The 19557-nt window shown below is 34.7% G+C and overlaps 2 protein-coding genes across 16 annotated transcripts in view; one reads left to right on the forward strand and one right to left on the reverse strand.

Moving 5' to 3' along the window:
• Cd302 (CD302 molecule) overlaps positions 1-2960 on the forward strand; it is a 30490-nt gene extending 27530 nt beyond the window's left edge. Inside the window, exon 6 of the mRNA XM_038336389.2 lies at positions 2482-2960. Coding sequence (XP_038192317.1) covers positions 2482-2678 — 197 coding nt within the window. The 3' untranslated portion in view covers positions 2679-2960. The remainder of the gene's footprint in view (positions 1-2481) is intronic.
• A 1478-nt stretch (positions 2961-4438) lies between these two features.
• Marchf7 (membrane associated ring-CH-type finger 7) overlaps positions 4439-19557 on the reverse strand; it is a 39826-nt gene continuing 24707 nt past the window's right edge. For 4 of the 15 annotated variants that reach the window (XM_038336379.2, XM_038336377.2, XM_038336378.2 and 1 more), the window contains 6 exons: positions 18935-19102; positions 16131-17229; positions 14179-14348; positions 11867-11976; positions 9555-9668; positions 4439-8179 (listed from right to left, as the gene is read on the reverse strand). In XM_038336379.2, the coding sequence (XP_038192307.1) occupies positions 7964-8179; positions 9555-9668; positions 11867-11976; positions 14179-14348; positions 16131-17229; positions 18935-19102 (1877 nt within the window). In that variant the 3' untranslated portion in view covers positions 4439-7963. Of the gene's footprint in view, positions 8180-9554; positions 9669-11843; positions 11977-14178; positions 14349-16130; positions 17230-18934; positions 19103-19557 lie in introns of all 15 variants that reach the window. The other 11 variants (XM_038336384.2, XR_005286178.2, XR_005286179.2 and 8 more) reach the window with 11 other exon arrangements.

A 19557-nucleotide genomic window follows, 5' to 3' on the forward strand; every position in this document is an offset into this window, starting at 1 on the left:
GTAACTCAAGCGTGCTTCAACAGATGGATGAGCACAGTGTAGTAAATACTATTATTCAACCCCAAAGGGAATTAAATTCTGACACATGTTACAACATATACACGCACAAGTCTAGAGGACACAAGATTAACCCAAATCACAAGGCAAATGTGTCCTTAGTGATCTCACTTACATAAGGTACTCAGAATAGTTAACTTCGCTGACAAACCTCGAATGTGTACGTTATTATGATATCAGAGCGAAGGAGAGAAGAGTGCCAGTCAACTTGACTATATTTAATAATGAACTGCACTTAGGCTTTTAGTGAAGAACTTAGAAAATGTTCTTCACTCATGTACCCAACCACTTTGGTTTTTTTCAGAGACTTCTAACAACTAATATGTTTTAGCTAAGAAGATATTAAAAAATAATAGGTCAAAATCTGTGAAGAAAAAGAGCAAACAGTTCTATCATGGTTCTCGAAACCACAGGGCAGGCTTAGATTGTGAACATTCTAGGAAAAGTTTAAGTTAGGTCTCAATCATATAAGGCTGAAACAAAGCAGAAAGATTGAAGAAAAACTGCCTGATGCATTGCCAGGCTTTGTCAGAATTCAGTTAACAGGTTCATTGAACTGAAGCAAGGAAAACAGAATTGTAGCAGCAATTTTAGTGAACAAGTTCTCTACACAAAGTAAGAGAATACAAAGTAAGGCTTTTAGAATGTTCTGGAGAGAATAAGGACTATAGAGGGATGTACTTGGTGTCGTAAGCACATGGAAGTTAAGTCTACCCGAGGATACATGAAAGTATACTATAGATGAATCAGGTTAGCTGATCACATAAAATTAAAGTATATTACAGAAGAGACAAAGGCTATCCTAGTGTGTACAACTAAATGTTTGGAGCTTTTGCTATTGCCTATTAAATGGATTTGGGAAACTTGTTTGAATCATGCCCAGAATAAATTGTGCATAGTAGACAATAAATATCTTGAAATGTAGCAGTTTTAAATGATGGACTGTAGCTTTGGCCTCAATGACACTGTAACTTTGGTATGAAGACGGCACATTTTAGCCAGTCAACAGAAAGTCTTGCAACTTCCTCACAGGCCACTTGCATAACATGTGAATACAGACATACTGTGTCCCATCATTCTTGGCTGCTGTCCCACACGTAAATCAAAAGGTCTTTTGAATCTGTGAATATGTATCTCTACACAATTCTAGATTATCATGCTGTTCTTTCAGCCTAAAATGTACTGTTTTGCTACATTTCTCTCTGTTATCACTAAAATATATCTTCCTATGTTATTGTACATCAACACTCAGTGTGTCCATGTGGGTAGAGTCAAAAGTCACACTTTAAGACTGTAACATTTAAGGTAACTATAAAAATTATCATTTGAACTATCAATTCATAAGTCTTGGCTTTTTTTGAGACACAAGTTGACTTCAAACTCTGTAACTGAGGATAACCTTGATGTTTTTATGATTTCCTGACCTTAACAAGACATTTGGCCAAGAGCTAGCCGACTTATCTCTAATCCTTTTAGGTCCCACTTTAAGCACTAGTTAAAATATTTAGCATATTTAAGTAAAAATCCATCTGCAATGAAGTTGTGACTAATTTGGAATCCTTTATTATGTATAACACATCTACCACCCTAGTTACTAGATGTTAAAACTGCATTCTTAGAGAAAGACCGAGTTTTGACTAGGCAACAACTCAAAGGCCGCACACATCTGTAAACCAGGGGATACACACACACGGTACTATGTGAAGAGAAACAAAAATGCGGATACTGTAGCTCTCAGTGATTTCTATGAGGCAAATGATAAATATCCAAGGCAGACAGACCATCAGACCCCACTAGATCCTCAAGAGAACAGTAGGTGTGAATACCAAAATTTTGAAGGAAGAGAAAAGGACACTTAAGTCATAGACAATGACACTCAGTAGAGCATAAAACTATAATGCTTTAATTCAAATTTCAAGCCTGGCTAATTTTCACACAAATGCAATTTAAAACTATTTCATTTTTATTGTGTATACACACAAGTGTGCACCATGACATGCACATGGAGGTCAGAGGGCAGCTTGTAGAGGTCAATTTGCTCCCCTCCACCTTGTGGACCTCGGGAACAAATTCAGGTTATCAGTCTTACCCACTGAACCATTCTGCCTACTGAGAAGGACCAATCTCTAGTAAAGAACGTATATTTTGGGGGCTGGAGAGATGGCTCAGAGGATAAGAGCTAGCTGCTTCTCCAGAGGTCATGAGTTCGATTCCCAGCAACCAGATGGTTGCTGTCTCATCTGTAATGAGACCTGGTGCCTTCCTTGCAGTACACTGTATGCTTAAAAAAAAAAAAAAAAGTTTATTTTTTTCTCATCAGTTGGCAAATTGTACATATAAATACATACGATGAAATGACTGCTCCAAATGAAATATTTCCAACTTGTATTCTGACTGCCTGTAATTTTTCTTTTTCCCTTCTAGATAACCACATTTTAATATCAACTCTGGTGATTGCTAGCACAGTAACTCTGACAGTTTTGGGAGCAATTATTTGGTTCCTCTATAAAAGGAACGCTTGCTCTGGCTTCAGCGTCTTCTCAACCACACTGCAATCGCCTTACAATGACGACTGTGCTTTGGTAGTTGCAGATGATGAATATGCTGTACAGCTGGACTGACTTCAATATTATCAAACCAGCGTATCAAACACCTTGAATGATTTCCTGTGCAAGGCTTTGATATAAAAGTTACCACAGAAAACTGAAGGTTTTCCCCCCTTATTTTCGTAATATTTTCATGTATTCGCTGTGACAAAATAGTAACGTTTGGTTCAGTTTTTTTAAAAGCAGGTTTTAGAAAAGAAACAACTATAGATCTAACTTAGTAGTTTTCTTAGGTAATTTTCATTTGAGTAAATGAAACCTCCGTGTACAATAAAGCTGCTAAAACGCTGGGTCTTATTACTCCTTCCATTAAGTTCCATTTTATCCTGCAGTAACCCTACTTCTTACTGATAACCCCAAGAAGAACCTGAGCAAAGCCTGCCCTTTAATAGTGTCCTCACTGGCTATGGTGACAATCAATTCCCTTGTTGTTTCTCTTAAAGAGGAAGACATTTTACAGATTCTGATATTCCAGACTTGTTTATTGTTTTTATAGAACATTTGGGACAAGCAGTATTTAATTATATTCAAATAATTATATTACAGATTCTTCCAAAGAAAATACAGCTCTAGCTAAGAGTCATGGAGATGGTGGCCCGCCGGGTTAACCTGTGTGTCTCTTGAGCAAAGATTTCCTAGACCACCCTATTTTTAACTACACAGAGTAGATCCTTCTCCAACACTATGAGGAAATTACACATTTTGATGACACGAAAACCATGCATGCCAGAACTGAGGGAAAACAAGTACAACCCTAGAGATAATGTTCAGTTTTTGGTATTCCTAACATAGTTTTTAAAGAGTCATCATCAGCATAAAAATAGAAGAAAGTTCAAGTAATTCTGATTTCCTTTAGAAGTTTTATTACTTCAGAGACAGTACTGGAAAATACTTCATCTAATATTACATGTTTTCACTATGAATCAATCAGAAATATGTCTTATCACAATTAATGACACTACATATTTCAATAACTCTGTTTTTAAGACCGTCTGTATAGCACAAGGTAGCTTTCAATTGGCATCCTACCTGCTAAGATCATAGGTATGATGGATTATGGCATCTAATGGCACTCCTAACCACAAACTGGTAATAACTTACCAAGAGTCATGTTATAAATGCAGCAAGTGTTGTAACAGGTCACACCAGCTGTAGCTGGTTCAGAATGCTAACAGGGAGTACTAGCTGGCCACTGTCCCCTCCTCTTTTTCCTATTCTTTTAAGGACTGGTGTCACTCCTACCAACTCCTGTAAACTGATTATAGCCTGAGGATATCCACTTAGCTACTATCTGCATGTGGCTAACTAAAATTAAATACAGTTTAAAATCATCCACTCAATTATATTAGCTGCATTTTAAGTGTTCAAATCACACATGGCTTGTTATTATCATATGAGAACCCTGTCTCAAAAAAAAAAAACAAAGAAAAAAAGGTTTTTTGTTTCTTTTTTTAACAAGACAATATATAGATAAGAAAAGTTTAGAGCGTGTTCAGGGGCTGCAGAGATGGCTCAGGGTTAAGCAGAGTCCTTTTAGCAGAGGACTTGACTCCCGTTATCAGCACTTTGGTGGCAGCCCACAACCGTCTCTTAATTACAGTTCTAGGAGATCCAAAACCTACTCTGACTTCTGGAGATAATGCATGGACATGGAGCAGTCATATGTGCAGGTGAAACACATAAAATAAAAAAGTTGAACTAGTTTAAAGTCACTGCATAAAATAGTTGAAATTTCTCATTGGAAACCAGTTTAAAAGGAAAAAGTTCAAACTATATCAATCAGTATCACTTTATTTCAAGCCAAGGTTTTACATTAATACCAACAAACTAAGCGTAGACAAACTGCTCATTCACATTTGAGAAATTACATGGTTTCTATTTAGATGTTGAAAAAGTTGTTGCCACAACATTGGACTAATCTGAAACCACCACAAAGTATAAATGTGTATCCTAAGGGCGTTGTCAGTGGAAACTGTTATGGAAGTTTACATGACCATAGTGCAAACTCATTCATGTTGAATAAGTAATTCATCTGTTTTTGAAAAGGTCGTGAAAAATATTAACAATCATCAAAGAAATGCTCAGAATTAGCAAAGACCCAAACAGGTTCTCTATATTCTACTCCTCTATAGAGGTGACAACACTACAAACACAGTGAACACAGTGTTTAAACTTTGAATGTGGGCTTTAAAAAAATATTCTGTTAACTTGAGATTTTCATTAATTTTTAACCAAATAGCATTTGACTGGCATTCTGAATATAATTTACAGCTGTAATATTCCTGAAAGGAATACCTACATACCATGGCCTATCAAATATAATCTGCATTTTTGCAAATCAATACAAAAGTTATCCGTCATTTCTACATCTTTTACATACTTTTTTCTTAAAAATTAGGTTTTATTGCTAAGTGAATTTAGAATTCAAATTAAATTTGGAAACCTAATATAATTATGCTCTTCAAACTTCCTGTTCTTTAAAAAAAATTAAACACTGGAAGTAAATGATTATCAAAATGTGGCTGTAACTTAAGGCATTTAAAAAAGAAAACTAATTAGGTGCCATTGGCATTTTATTTCAAAGGTACATTTTATCTGAGTTTTCTCACTAGCAAGAGACTAATACACAAACATTTTCCCCCATAAATATGACTACAGTAATTGTAACACAGAGAAAAAGTTGATGAGCACTGCTTAGATATTAAAAGGAAGGGTGATGCTTTACCACTCATCTAAAAGAAAACAATGCTTCTGATTACATATTATAAACATGAGATTTGCTGGCCAATGTTAAAAGGTCCAGCTGAAGAATTTCAATTCAGCAACACTTGAGAATGAATATATATTTACATTTATACATGTATGTATATATATTCATTTTATATATAGTCAATATTTCTAATAGACATTCCCCCACAAAATTATTCACTTAATTGCCACTATTAATAAACATGTTCAAGGATCATCCATTTGTCTTATATGAAGTTAGGCAATATCAAATGTTCTGTTATGGTCTCCATCTTCTTCAGACTCATCCTCTGAAGCTGTTGAGAGAAAACAGGATTATCAAGAATGATTTTAAGGGTGACAAGAATGTGACTTGCAAACATGAAGCCAGAACAGCAATGACGTGTAAAAACAAAAATCCCAATTTAGTATACTGTTTGATCAAAATGATAAGTTATCATGATAGTGTTAGGGTGGCTTGTTGTGGGTGATGCCCATTCACAATGTTCCCACCCCCACATCTTTACTGTGATGCTAGATAATTTCCATATAATGAAAATGCTTAAAAATGTGGTTTAAGAGCATCTTTCAAAAATGTTTCTGAGACCAGCTTGTGTTCACAGTAGCTAATGATATGTATATAAACATACACCAGAGGAAAAGTGAATTTAAGGCAAGTGCTCTCACACACCTGAGTAGAATCTGGCTTATTACCGCTGCATGTTTGATGCATCCGATGAGAATGAAAAAAAATGTACATAGAATAATAGGTTATGGATGTTCTTGCAATTTACATCACAGCTATGTCTATACAATGCCAAGGAAAAGCTCTATTGAATAAGTAAAGCTTTATATAGACACAGCCTAACTTAAAATTGCCTTCAGAAAAAAAATAAACCAAAACCAGTAACAACAAAAAACCTGCTGCTGAGATTATCCCCATGTCTCCAAATTCTCAGAAACATTGTTTTTATAATATTTCTGACCTCAATTTACTCAATGGCCATTAGTGATGCAATATTTAATATAAAACATCTTGGAATGTCTTTGGGATAGCCAAGGCAATAAGAAGCTATGCACTACATAATCTGATTTATATGATAGGGAAATTTTAAGTTCTTTAAGATAAACATCAACTAATCTCTTTACTATTATCAAGAGCAAAAAAGCTTAACGAATGTTCTCTAGGATACTATATCAACGCAAACTAAGAGCTGGAAAAATGTTAACATTTACGGATAAAATCTACTTGAAATAAGTGCTATCCAGCTCATGACAGCATAAACCCTGTTGTGATGCTCTAGGTTATATCACACTGAATTGTGTTTTAGGAAGTATTTTTTCTAGTGACTGATTCCACAAGAAGATACAACTTGGCTAGTTTTCAGAATGTAGCAATACTCCAGCCATTTGAGATTCATTTGAGGCCGCACCATCTTCCACTGTCAGCTAAAGTTGTCTATATTTTACTTCTAGCTTTTTCTTCTCTCTTGCATACATAAAAAAGACCATGTTATGCTTAGGAAATTATGTTTTAAATGAAAATACTTTTTTCAAAGTGAGAAAGCTTGGGGAAAAACACTGAAACAAATAATCACAACAGTAGCTACCAAAACAGAAATTAAAATTTTCAGAAAAAAAAACCAAAAATTTTTTTAGTCAATGAGCTATTTTTATGATTATAAAGAAAAAATTCACAGTAAGCAGTAATTCCAACTAGCTCCTTTACTTTCACGTATGCTAATAAAAATACCTAAGAATGTGCTATCTGATTTTCTCTTAAATCCTGTTAAAACCTAAAATTAGTACAGGCATAAAAACTTATAAAGGCTAGATCTTAGAATATTTAAGGAAGTAAAAGGTTTTTATGGGGACAGAATCCTTCTCACACTATCTTCGAAGGATGCCAGGCTTCCTCTATAGGTAATAACCTTACATGTCCTCTAGATAACAGGTATTTTGAAGGTAGAAGTGCCCATCAACATGAAAACACACATTTCAAACACTGGAGAATGCACTGGGAAGGAGACCTGTTGCTGAGGGTGAAAAGCAAACAGGTAGGGATCGGAGAGGTTTAATTTTCCCCACAAGTTGTTCTAAAGCAAATTTTGCCCCTGCCTGGTATGAAGCACTACAAACGTGCTATAATACATTAGAAGATAGATAGCAGGTTGTGGAAATGCCTGTAAGATTTGGGAGTAGGTGTCTTCACCTAACGAGACTGACAAAATGACCCTAAGAAATTTGAGCTGCCTGGAATTAAAGGTCCACAAAGAAATACCTATAAGTAAACAAAGAACAAGCAAAACCATTTTGTTATGGGCTCAAGCCTCTTTTCCTTATTTTCCTGGGACCAAACATAAACCTAAAGAATTCCTTCTATGATCTGGAATTTAATTTAAAAGTAAAATTCTTTATATATTAAAAAGCCTTAACAGATAGGACTTAATAGTTAATTTTATGCTTTCCTTTTAATCACAAATAGTAAAATCAAAGTGGTTTACTGAAAATTAGTGATTAAAATTACCTCCTTCCACATATTAAACATAACTTAAAAAATACGTTTAAAAAAACTAGAGCCTATTTTCCAACCCATAGTATTCAAATAAGGTAACTGTGGTAGTATTAGGCCTATAACCAAAACTCAATTTGGTAGAAAAGAGTACATTTAGGTTTTGTTCTGTGGGTTTAATTTGCAGAAGTAAATTCAACAAGTCTGGGGAGGGGAAGTTCCACCTACTTTCGAGATCTTCCATATGTGCCTGAAGAGTTCTTGCAAGGTTAATAAACTAGAAACAATGCAGAAAGAAATACAGTAGTTTAAATGTTGCAAATGGATCTAAAGAGAATCACTACAGGAGATTTATTTCTACTTAAAAAGCCAAACACCATTTTAATCCTTTAAACAGGGGGTCTTCTTTCCCCAAAGACATAAATTAACATTAAGGGTATTATGTTACATGTCTTACATAATCAGTTTTAATTAATCATGGGGAAACCAGTATCATGAATAGGAGCAGATATAATAAAATAATCATATCCAATAATACTGTCTTCCTAACACTTTCAAAAAACTTATCAAATGGGGAGACAAAAACTTAGTTTTCTGGACCTAAATGAACTAATGTTTGCCTGCCTAAACTTGATAGCTAACTCAAAGCTTGTAAAGAATGTCTTTTACTGTATTCTTAACATTTTTTTAAAGAAATGCTGAACAGACCTTACTTATATGCCTTGTATGTTCTTCATTCACTAGAGCTACAGCATACCATTTTAGAAATCATTTTATAGTATTAACTCCAGATAGAGTATATGACTTCTGAAGTACTTAAAAATTAACAGAAAAGTTAAGAGCATTCAAAATGATAGCTTTCTTTATTCTTAATGCAAGTAATAAAAACGAAGCATAATAGTAATTTAGAAGTAACATGTATTTTGAACTATACATTTTATCATTTTCAGATAAAAACAGGTTACATTAACACAAACTCAAATTTTATATACTTAAATTATAAAAATGGTTAATTTTACATATATTTTATTGTGTTATGGACACATTTCAATATAGGAAGAATTAAGAATGTTGCAATAGGACTGACACACAAAATGGCCAAAGCAACAGGGTGTTAAGTGTCTTTTGACTCACTGAGATAAAGAGCATTGACTACATATATTTCACAAAAAGCTAGCTTAAATGTACAGCTAATATTAAAAATTATTTATTGCAACTAGTTCCTTCCTTAGTTGGTAATATTATTAGTTCAAGGGTAACCCTTTACAGGATAACATCAGGTATTAAATCTTCCATATTCTTTTGGCCTCTGGAACTCAATTTTATGTTTCTAAGATGTAATGCTAATAAGGTCTTTTTTCCACAAATTCAAAATAACAAATTTTTCTGGGTGTCCAATTCTCCCTGAAATAATTCACTTGCAAGAGCTGAAAAATCACTTCTTTCTCTAAACAACCTGTGACAAATTTAGGGTATCTGTTGTAGAAGACAGTACTTTCCTTTAAATATAGACTATTCTTATTGCTAAGAAACATTTATTCCCTGACACAAAAGGAATTAGGATTTGAACACATGAATCAATTAGCTTTCCAAGACTAATTCTTTTAGCATTGTCTCCCCCTCCCTCCTTCCCCAATACTAACACTACTTACTCGAACGCGGGTGCTTGGTTCAATTGTATTTCCCATCATATCAGAAAAGCTTTGCTCACACAAGTGCAGTAACACAACTAGGTAGAGACCAGAGCTGATAAACTCATACTCAGCCTTAAAGGGGAAGCACAAAAAGAAACAAAGAATCAATACTAGGATTGTAGCTGATGGTCACTGTTTATTGGCAAACTAAAGAAATGTATTCCAGCCGGGTGGTGGTGGCGCACGCCTTTAATCCCAGCACTCGGGAGGCAGAGGTAGGCGGATCTCTGTGAGTTCGAGACCAGCCTGATCTACAAGAGCTAGTTCCAGGACAGGCTCCAAAAAAGCTACAGAGAAACCCTGTCTCGAAAAAACCAAAAAAAAAAAAAAAAAAAAAAAAAAAAAAAAAAAAAAAAAAAAAAAAAAAATGTATTCCAACACAACTCCTAGAAAGGTATACAGGCAGCTATAGCCTTACACAGGTGTCATCTTTCCTCATTCTACCTCTCTAATTATTTATGTCAAAGTTTACCTTTTAAATCATTTGGTGAGATAACACATATTTTGGTTTTCTGTAAAGCTCCTAACAGATTTCCTTTTACAAACAAAAATTATCTCAGTCTTCTTTAAAATAACCTAAATCTATAACATGCACTACAATTTATATTGAAAATGATACATTAGTGGTTTTTGGCTTTTTTTAAAAATCCTGTTACTTTAAAGGTAACACACTGATATTAGCATGTTTTTTTTTTTTATTTTTTTGGTCATATTAGGAAGACTCAGAAATTCTAAGTAGTTTTAAAATTGTTTATGAGTACCCTCCTCCTCTATCTTTTTGCCTTCAAGGTCTTGGGGAATGAACTCGGGGTCCCAGAAATACCAGGCTAGCATTGTACCAATATAAGTATAGCTCTGAACACAAATTAGGATATAGAGATTAAAAGCCAATCTGTCCCTTTAAATTTTACAGTGAAAAAGTCAACATACTTGCTTTGGATGATAAACAGATTTGAAATTAAGAATTGCATGCTAATATTAATTTTAGAAACTATTCATCAAATTCTACCTATCATTTAAGAATTTGAAGTGAACTGAGCGGTGGTGGCACATGACTTTAATTCCAGCACTCGGGAGGCAGAGGCAGGCAGATCTCTCTGAGTTCAAGGCCAGCCTGGTCTACAAGAGCTAGTTCTAGGACAGACTGTTACACAGAGAAACCTTGTCTCAAAAAAACAAAACAAAACAAAAAAAAGAATCTATTTGAAATGAAATCTTTAAATGTTTAATAATTTTGACATTATTTGAACTAAAAAGGAAGTCATATATCCAGGAAAGTGGTTTATATTATTTTACTTTACATGGTTATAATGGCATGATGGCATACTTTTAATCACAGCACTGAGGGTTTGGGGCGGGAGGGGTAGAGACAGGAAGATCTGAATTTTAAGGCTAGCCTGATTTATACATCAAGTTCCAAGTCAGCCCAAGATATGATGTAAGTCCCTGTTTCAAAACAAAACAACCCAGTAACAAAAATGGTTATCACCTTGCAAAAGATAATTTAAAAAAAAATAATTATATTGAACCAATCACTTAAAATTTAGGATAATGCTAACCACTAGAATCCATAATTCATATAAAATAAGATAAAGCCAATACTATCATTGTCTTTACAATGACTATATCTAGTATCTTCTAATACTTCTTTATTATAAAAGAATACAGGTCATTAAAATGATTAAATAAACATCAAACCCTTTTTAATGAAAAAATATATGACTTAGTTTTGAGAGAGACAATGTACTTCTAAAGGTAGCAAGAGAATATATCTATATGCTGTAAGTTCACAGAGTTCATCAGACTTCCCATGTGCATATATGTAAATTTGTATGTAGGTATATGCATGTGACTTTAAGCGTTATCAGATGCCAGAGTTATGAGCCACCCAACATGGAACTGGGAGCAGAACTCAGGTCTTCAAAAAGTTATTCAAAAAAGAAACCTTTTATTATATGATTTCATCAACATATATTATCCCAAGTTGGTCAAGCTATAAAATACAATAGACTGTAAGATGGTGCCGCCACCTACTTTGTGCACAATTCCCTAAACTTTTATTAATTTTTGGGCTTACTTACAAAGTCTGAGAGTTTAGCTTAAATTAGTCTTTTATTTAAAGGGAAATTTTTATGAAATTATAAACTCATATATTAATTATGGTAAGAATATTACTAATGTAGGTTCTCTGACCATGACTTAATCTTTTCTTCAAGAGCTGTCCTTAAGCACAGAACAGACACTTACCAAACTAGGCAAAATATACTAACTTGTTCATTTGCATGAGCTCTATGTAGTTCATGAATATCAAAATCCTCCAGGTTAAGTTGCAACTTCTCTTTACAGAGTTCACAGGTGGTTACAGCTTCTAATGAAGAACCTGACCAAAAAAAAGTCAAACAGTAAATAGTACAGTTTTTGTGTCCTAAGATCAAGTTTAAAATACTGGAGGTAGACAAGCATGAAAGATATTGCATGGTGTTGCAATAAACACATAATGCATACAAAATTAATGGCATACAATGACAAATGTGCACGTCATGCTCTGTATTATAACATTCATGCCTCCACCCATCATTTAGAGACCTTTTTTAATCCTACACACTCACACATCCTGTAATTATGGGATGCTGACAATGAGGCAAAGGAATGTCACCAGTACTTCCTCCTTCTTCCTGAAGTACGTTGGCAAGTTACAAAAGCAATGTTTAATGACAAAGCATCTTAAACTCTAGTTAAGGGCCAGTATTTTTGGCACCACAGCATACATATATAGACCTTGTATGTGATCTAAGCAATGTGCCTACCCTGCTGACTCAAAGAGGAAAAAAGAGATCCACCTTTGTCCAGATAAAAGTAGCTCATTTCAGCCAATTAGTAGAATTAAGTCCTCATATATTTATAACATGGCTCACAAGATACACTAATAAAGAAGATGTTAATGGTGCCAGCAGGATACACAGCAACAGGCTGAATACTATCATGGTCTGGGAAGAGGATGAAGTGCAGAGTTACAGCTTATTAACTACAAACTTTCTATGCTGGGTGATGGAAAAGTTTTCCAAGTAACTACTCAAAGTTACACATTGGAAAACAATCAAAGTGGTTAATTTTCTTCACAGTATTTTTGGTATAATTTTTTTTTGGAAAACAGAAAAAAAAAAACTTTTGTTCTGTCACATCCACTTCTCTGTGGCAGGTGGTCATGTCTAATGACATATGTAGGCCCTTCCAATATTTGGGGAGTATTAGATATGGCTACCAATTGAAAACTGTCCTCAAATAAGATGTATGAGTAGCAGTGAACAGATCCAACTCCTCTTGCACAAATGTACAACTAGAGACTGTGGATACCAGGAAGAGCAAGAACATCATCAAACTCGTTTAAAAAGGTAGTCTAAAGGAAGTATATGCAGTAAAGAATCTGCCAACATCACCACTCGATTATTAGTGGGGAGGGTTTTACTTGAGTAAGAAAGAGAAAATAAACAGAGGCATCTGGAGGAGTCCAAAGCAAAGAGAGAGAGAAAGAAGTAGACTGGACACGGTCAGTGGACTGAACATGGCCGGGGCTATCAGCAAGAGGGGAGAAGAGCAGGGGAAAGACCATGAAGAAAGCACAGTGAAAGTACAAGGGCAGGGGGAAAGCCTTGCCATTGAAGAGAGGAAAGAATTCTGAGAAGATGAGAGAGCAGCATGCTGAGGGGAGGCTTTCAGATGGTAACCCGTATTTGTGACACTGAAGGAGCTTGGAGGCCAGCATGCACTTTGATGGGCAACCACAGGTTGCTGAGTGAATCAGACACATTTTTAGACAACTATTTCGACTTACACAAAATATAAACTTCTTTCACTTTCTTATCACCATTCTGACCGGAAGTCTGGTCTTACCCTAAAATCTCTTCTCCAAAACAGCCAATAAAAATAAGAACATTTCAATTCTGCCCCCTTCAGTGGCTTCCCATCATACTTAGATAAAAACTTAGGCTCTAGTCTCTACCTTTACAAGTCTTGCATGAACTACTATTCTCTCTTATCCCAACTGCATCTACCAAACCTTTACCCAACTATTAATTGATACTAGTCATACTGTATACCACTCAGTTCCTCAAATACACCTAAGTCTTTCTTATGAGCTCTACTCTGCTAAAATGTTCCTTTCCTTCTGAAAGCCAGTTCTATATATCAAGGTCTAAAATTAAATGGTGTTTCCTAAGAAAGGTGCTCTCTTAATGACAATAAGATCGGAACAGGTGCTTTTTATATCTTGTGTACCACACTCTAATCCCCATTTCTGGAACTGTACCTGACTCTCCTACCAGTACGCACAAAGGAATTTCCTGACAACCCACTAAATAATACAGGCAATAACTCTATCTCAATATACATAGCTGTTATATGGTGAGTGTGCTAGACTCAAAGGATTGTATATGCCATACTACTGGTGAATTAAATTATATGGATTAAACAAGAATAAATTTAATAATACATTAGGAAAAGATTGTTAGCCAAAATGCCTACAATATGTGTTATCTCTTGGGAAATGATTTGAAAACAAAATATCTAAAAGGGTGAATCTTACCAGAATTGATTTTGGCCTGTAGCCACTTTTTCATACACTCTTGATGAACATACTGCAGACTCCCTGTGCATTTGCATGGTTCTATCAGTAAATTAGATGACGATGCAGCTGCCATTTGACAAATTCTACATAAGTCTCCTTCTTCTTCTTCAGAGTCCTCTAAAAGGAGGCTGAAAATAAGGTCCAGATTTCAGAGGTATCTTAATTCCTCCTAGCAAGACATCTTCATTACAGATTTCAGTCTTCTATTTGTACTCATACTGGGTACCAAAAAGTAAACAGTAAGAATAAAGCAACAATAGTAACAATTGAGGGGTCATGTTATTATGAATAAAAACTGTCATATAAGACCAGTCATGCTGTAACTCAGCTTCAAATGGTTTACCTTTTGTCTTTGGTAACACACTTTAAATTCACCTTTTTCACAATCACTAAGATTTTAATTACTGAAGTCTTCTAGATTATTTTAAATATAATAGTATAAGGGTAACATACACATCACTTTGCCCATTTTATCAATTGCAAAAGAATTCTGAAACTACCTCAATTAATTAAGTACAGACTGACTTGTAGTTTCTCACTGACATGTTATCAAAACTGACAAATTCTTTGTATTCATTGAATCAAAATTTTAAAAATAGAAGACTTAAAAATTCTCTAGAACTCTACTCTCAACAATTTTACTAAATCATTTTGGTATATATATATGTGTGTGTGTGTGTGTGTGTGTGTGTGTGTGTGTGTGTTTTAAAATATGCAACATTTTCTATTATCCTCTCTCCGTCCTCTATTTAACAGGCTAACATGTACTATTCATATGTGAATTTACTTTATAACAAGTGAAGTTTCCTTTGCTTTGTATTTTGTTAGTTCACTGATAGCACATGAAAGAAGACTCAGTAAACTGATAGTACTGAATGAAGAACTGCAACTGAAACCAAACCTGGGCAGTAAGAGTGAATTTAGCAAGACATTTACTGAAAGAGACACACAGACTATAAGGTGACTTTTTGTCCTAGTTTAATCAAAAAACATGATACCAAGTACAAACTATTCTGAAAAGCTGAACATTTTGCTCTGTACTGAATGTTCTTCCCTTCATAATTTCTATTACTTTTTAATAAGTAGATCTAATTATTGATTTACCTAGTCAAGTCTTAAATTCTCATATATAAGGCAAAATACAATAAACACACAAACATGCATACCACAAACTGTCTAAATAAATGCTCATTTAAAACTACGTGAGTAGGACCTGGTGTGGTACATTTCTTTAATACAAGTACATGGAAAACAGAAGCAGGTAAGTCTCTATCAGCTCCAGGCCAACCAGGGCTACATAATGAGATCCTGTCTCAAACAAAACAAAACACCAAAAAACAAAATTAAACCTATCTAACTAGATAGAATAGTAAAGAATTATAGACCAGTCAAGATCAATAAATAAATTTATCTTTGAAGGTTAGAACTCTAATAAGTTATTCTTTAGATAGCTTACAATCAGAGGGAATTGCTATAATGAACAAGTATTAAAGCTAATATTACTAGGAGAAAGGAAAGTTTAAAATAAGGAAAATAGCCCATGGCAAAATATATAAAAAAGGAAAACTGAGAAATAAAAAAAAAATCAGCAGTAAAACAGTTAACTTATTTTAGGCTAATTGAGATTGGTGATGCATTATCATTTGGTTCCTCTCCCCAATTAAATTCCATTTAGCAGCAGTCTAACTATAGAATTAAGGAATTAATTTGTCTGTGTGTATCAAGATAAATTAAGATACCTTAGATTGTTTCTTGATAAAATTCATACCCTAGAACCTACCATATTATTATCACCATTTGTCTGTAAGTCTCAGTAACACCATGTTTAAAGAAGAAACTAGATAATGAGAGCCATTTTAAAACTTTAAACTGATCTAGCTTTACAATGTACAATGAATATTCAAATTTACCTTTCTTTTATTTTTTGCAGTTTTTCTGGGTCTCTTGAAGGTGCACTTTTAGCTTTATCACTTTTCCCTTCAGCTGTGTTCCAGCCTGAAGGAATAATATCTACAGTAATCATGACATTGTCAGTCAGACTGCTTCCGAGTGTTGGTGGGACTGCAAATCGGAAAAGGGAACCAGGAAGAATCCCTGCTAGTCCTGTACTTCTTCCACCCTGAGGCAAATCTGGTGTGGGGCCACTTGCAGAAACACTGCTTGCTGCTCCAGATGCTTGTGGTCTGCTGGCAGCAGCCCCAAGGGTATCACTTTGTGCTTCAAGGTGAACCACTTCATTTGATTCTCTTCTAAAAAGATGAGATCTAGGTGGGACATCTGACACAGATATTCTTGAAGATTCATCTCTTCCCTCTCGCCTCCTTCTAGAGAACAAAGGTGTGCATCTATTTCTAAGGGAGGAAGACAACCACGGTCCTGTACTTCTACCTTCTGATTCTTGATTAAAATTTTCCGCATCTGGTTCAGAGCTATGATTTTGGCTAAGAGATGACAAACCCCACCTTCGCCTAAGGAATCTAAATCCCTGAGAAGCTTCAGATGTCCTGCTATCACTGACTTCAGAAGACGATGCTCCATTATTCCGAGACTGTGAAGTCAAGGTTCTTGGAGAAATATAATTTTCAGAACTCAATGATCTTGTATTCAAGGAATCTTGACCAGATCTTCGTGAAAAAAAAGTTGATGACATGCTAGAAGCTATCCGTGACAGCAATCTCCTAGTAGTACGCCTACCTTCATTGTCAGAAGATTCTTGAAATGGTCTCCGAGAGGAACCAACCCTTTCTGAATTGCTTATAACTGGGGTTTCATTTCTGCTTGAAAGATATGAAAATGTGGGATGTGAAGCATTTCGAAAAGATTCTGATTGTCTTGGAGAAAAATGTGATCTGAAAGAATTTCTGCTAGAGTCCCTAGAACTCGATATCGTTTGATGTTCAGAAGGCAATTGGTGATTGGTGGATGATGAATTCAACTGTAAATTGCTCACTGAATTCTCTTTTGGTCTTGCTCCCTGTGAATATGAAGAAGGAACTCTTTCTTGAACATCTATTTTTGAAAGAAGGGAAGGCAACCAATTATGAAATAATTTAATTATTATTAAATGTACACTTATTGACTACTGCCAGATAGAAAGACTAGGTTTGAATGAATACTGCTATCTATAACAGCTTAACTATTATAGGAAAAAATTTATTCTGAAGTATTCCCAAGTAAAGTCAATACTACAAATTCACATCAAAGTATGAAAGCTTATAAAAATAAGTTGCTGAAGCAAGTTAAATACATTAATGAGAGACTGATACAATAGGAGACTCTCAAGAATTGACACAGAATGTTAGTCCACGTAAAATAGTGCAATGATAAAAAAGCAAAACCATCCCAGAGAAAGAGTCTTGAAGATTCTTATTCTATGCAAAAGTTATTCTATGTGAATGCTATTGCCTTATATTTTTATAATATTCCTTGCTATTAACAGGTAAGGATTTCTTTAAGTTTGGTTACTCATCAGGCACACCTTAGTCCTTTAATACAGGTTTGGAACTGTGAGTGAATACAGGCCTCTGCTATCTGCATTTTCAAAAGTGGGGCAGGGAGGAGAATCACAGAATTCCAGGCCTGGCTGGCTTAGTTTGACCTTGTCTAAAGGTCAACAACAGGATAAGGACAGAACTCAACAGGATGTTTCATCTGAGTGGAGATAAGAAACATTATTACTCTTTTGTGAAGAATACTCCCTATAATCCTTGTATAACAAGTACATTTATTATTGGGCTAATATATGGAGACCACAGAAAGGATAAACTATAACAGGTTGAATGTATTCCTGTTCTGTAATTTGACTAAAACAAGCATAAACCCCACTTCTGCATGATCCTTTTGTTAACTCTGATTAGCGTTCTTTTCCTTTTGTTACTTAGGTTTCTGAAAAGCTTAAGTCTACATACCAAGACAATAACTGTAATGCTTAAAATTTTAATAAAATCAAAACAACAATACAGTTCCAACTAATCCTTAAAATGGTAAATTTGGGAGCCAGAAAGATAGCCCAGCAGTTAAGCATACTAGCTTTATCAGAGGACTTGGGTTCCATTCACCAAACCCACATGGTGGCTCTCAGCCATTTGTAACTTAATTCCAGGGAATCTCACACCTTCTTCTGGCCTCCCTGGGCACCAGGCAAACAAGTAGAGCATAGACATACACGTGGGCAAATACAGTCAAACATATAAAATAACTGATAAAGATGGTGCAACAGACAGTTATTTCATAATTCAGTTAGAAGTACACATTAAAACTGTTGTAGACAAGTCGTACTGCAGTATGGAAGAATTATCTAATTGTACTTTATTATCATATGAAAAATTTTTTTCATGTATAAAAATTTTGAAAGCAGACAGAATCTGACTACTCAAGAACATCTGTTTTAAACTATTGATTTTTTATTGTATTGTTTTTTGAGGCAACAGCTTCATAGCCTGCCTTTCTTGGAACTCATGCTATAGACCAGGCTGGCCTCAAACTCAGAGATCTGCCTCCCAAGTGCTGGGATTAAAAGCATATGCCACCACTGCCCAGCTACATTGCTTATATTTTTTTTCAAGTAAATCAGGATGCTGAAAAATTAGACAGTTCTGATATGTTCATAAGAAATAAAAATTTATTTAATTTCCTCCACTGTATTGTTATCAATGACACAGAGATCATGTGTACTAACATATAAGCTATACTTAACAAAGTAGTTTATACATACATGATGAAGTTGTGAAATCACCATTTCGGTGATTATAATCCATAAGATTGCTAATGGAGGAATCTGTTCTCCTCTCCAAATCTCTCCTTTCTCTAATCAGGTCTGTTCCAAATGAACCAAGTACCATTGATGAAGATCTGGGAACTTGACTATGCCTCCAAGAAGAATCTTAAAGTAATGCAAGAAATTTTATTTCAGAGAAGGCTTTCAAGGTTCATAAATATTTAATACAGTAAAGATAACTATATCATTACAGCTATCCCCAGTTATATAGCCAAGTTTAGAAAAACAAAATCACCACTAATGAACTAATCATTTCTTAATTACCTTCCTGTTCAAACATTCTTCTTTTTTGACACAGGGGACTAAACCCAGGACCTTAGATATGGTAAATCTATGTATGTTAAACAGTAGATCCTGCACTCTGCAAATCTATTTTCATACATAACTTAAATGTCTCATTCTCTATTACACCTGCCCATATTTAACATAACACTATGTTAAAATAATTATGAGTCAAAAATGAAAATCTGCTAAAGATAAAGAACACTTCATAAAAAGTCAAAGTGATGTTGGAAAACCACCCAAACCAGAACCAACGTCAGGCATGGTGGCTTAATCCT

Source organism: Arvicola amphibius, chromosome 7 (assembly GCF_903992535.2).
Source record: "Arvicola amphibius chromosome 7, mArvAmp1.2, whole genome shotgun sequence".
Taxonomy (NCBI): Eukaryota; Metazoa; Chordata; class Mammalia; order Rodentia; family Cricetidae; genus Arvicola; species Arvicola amphibius.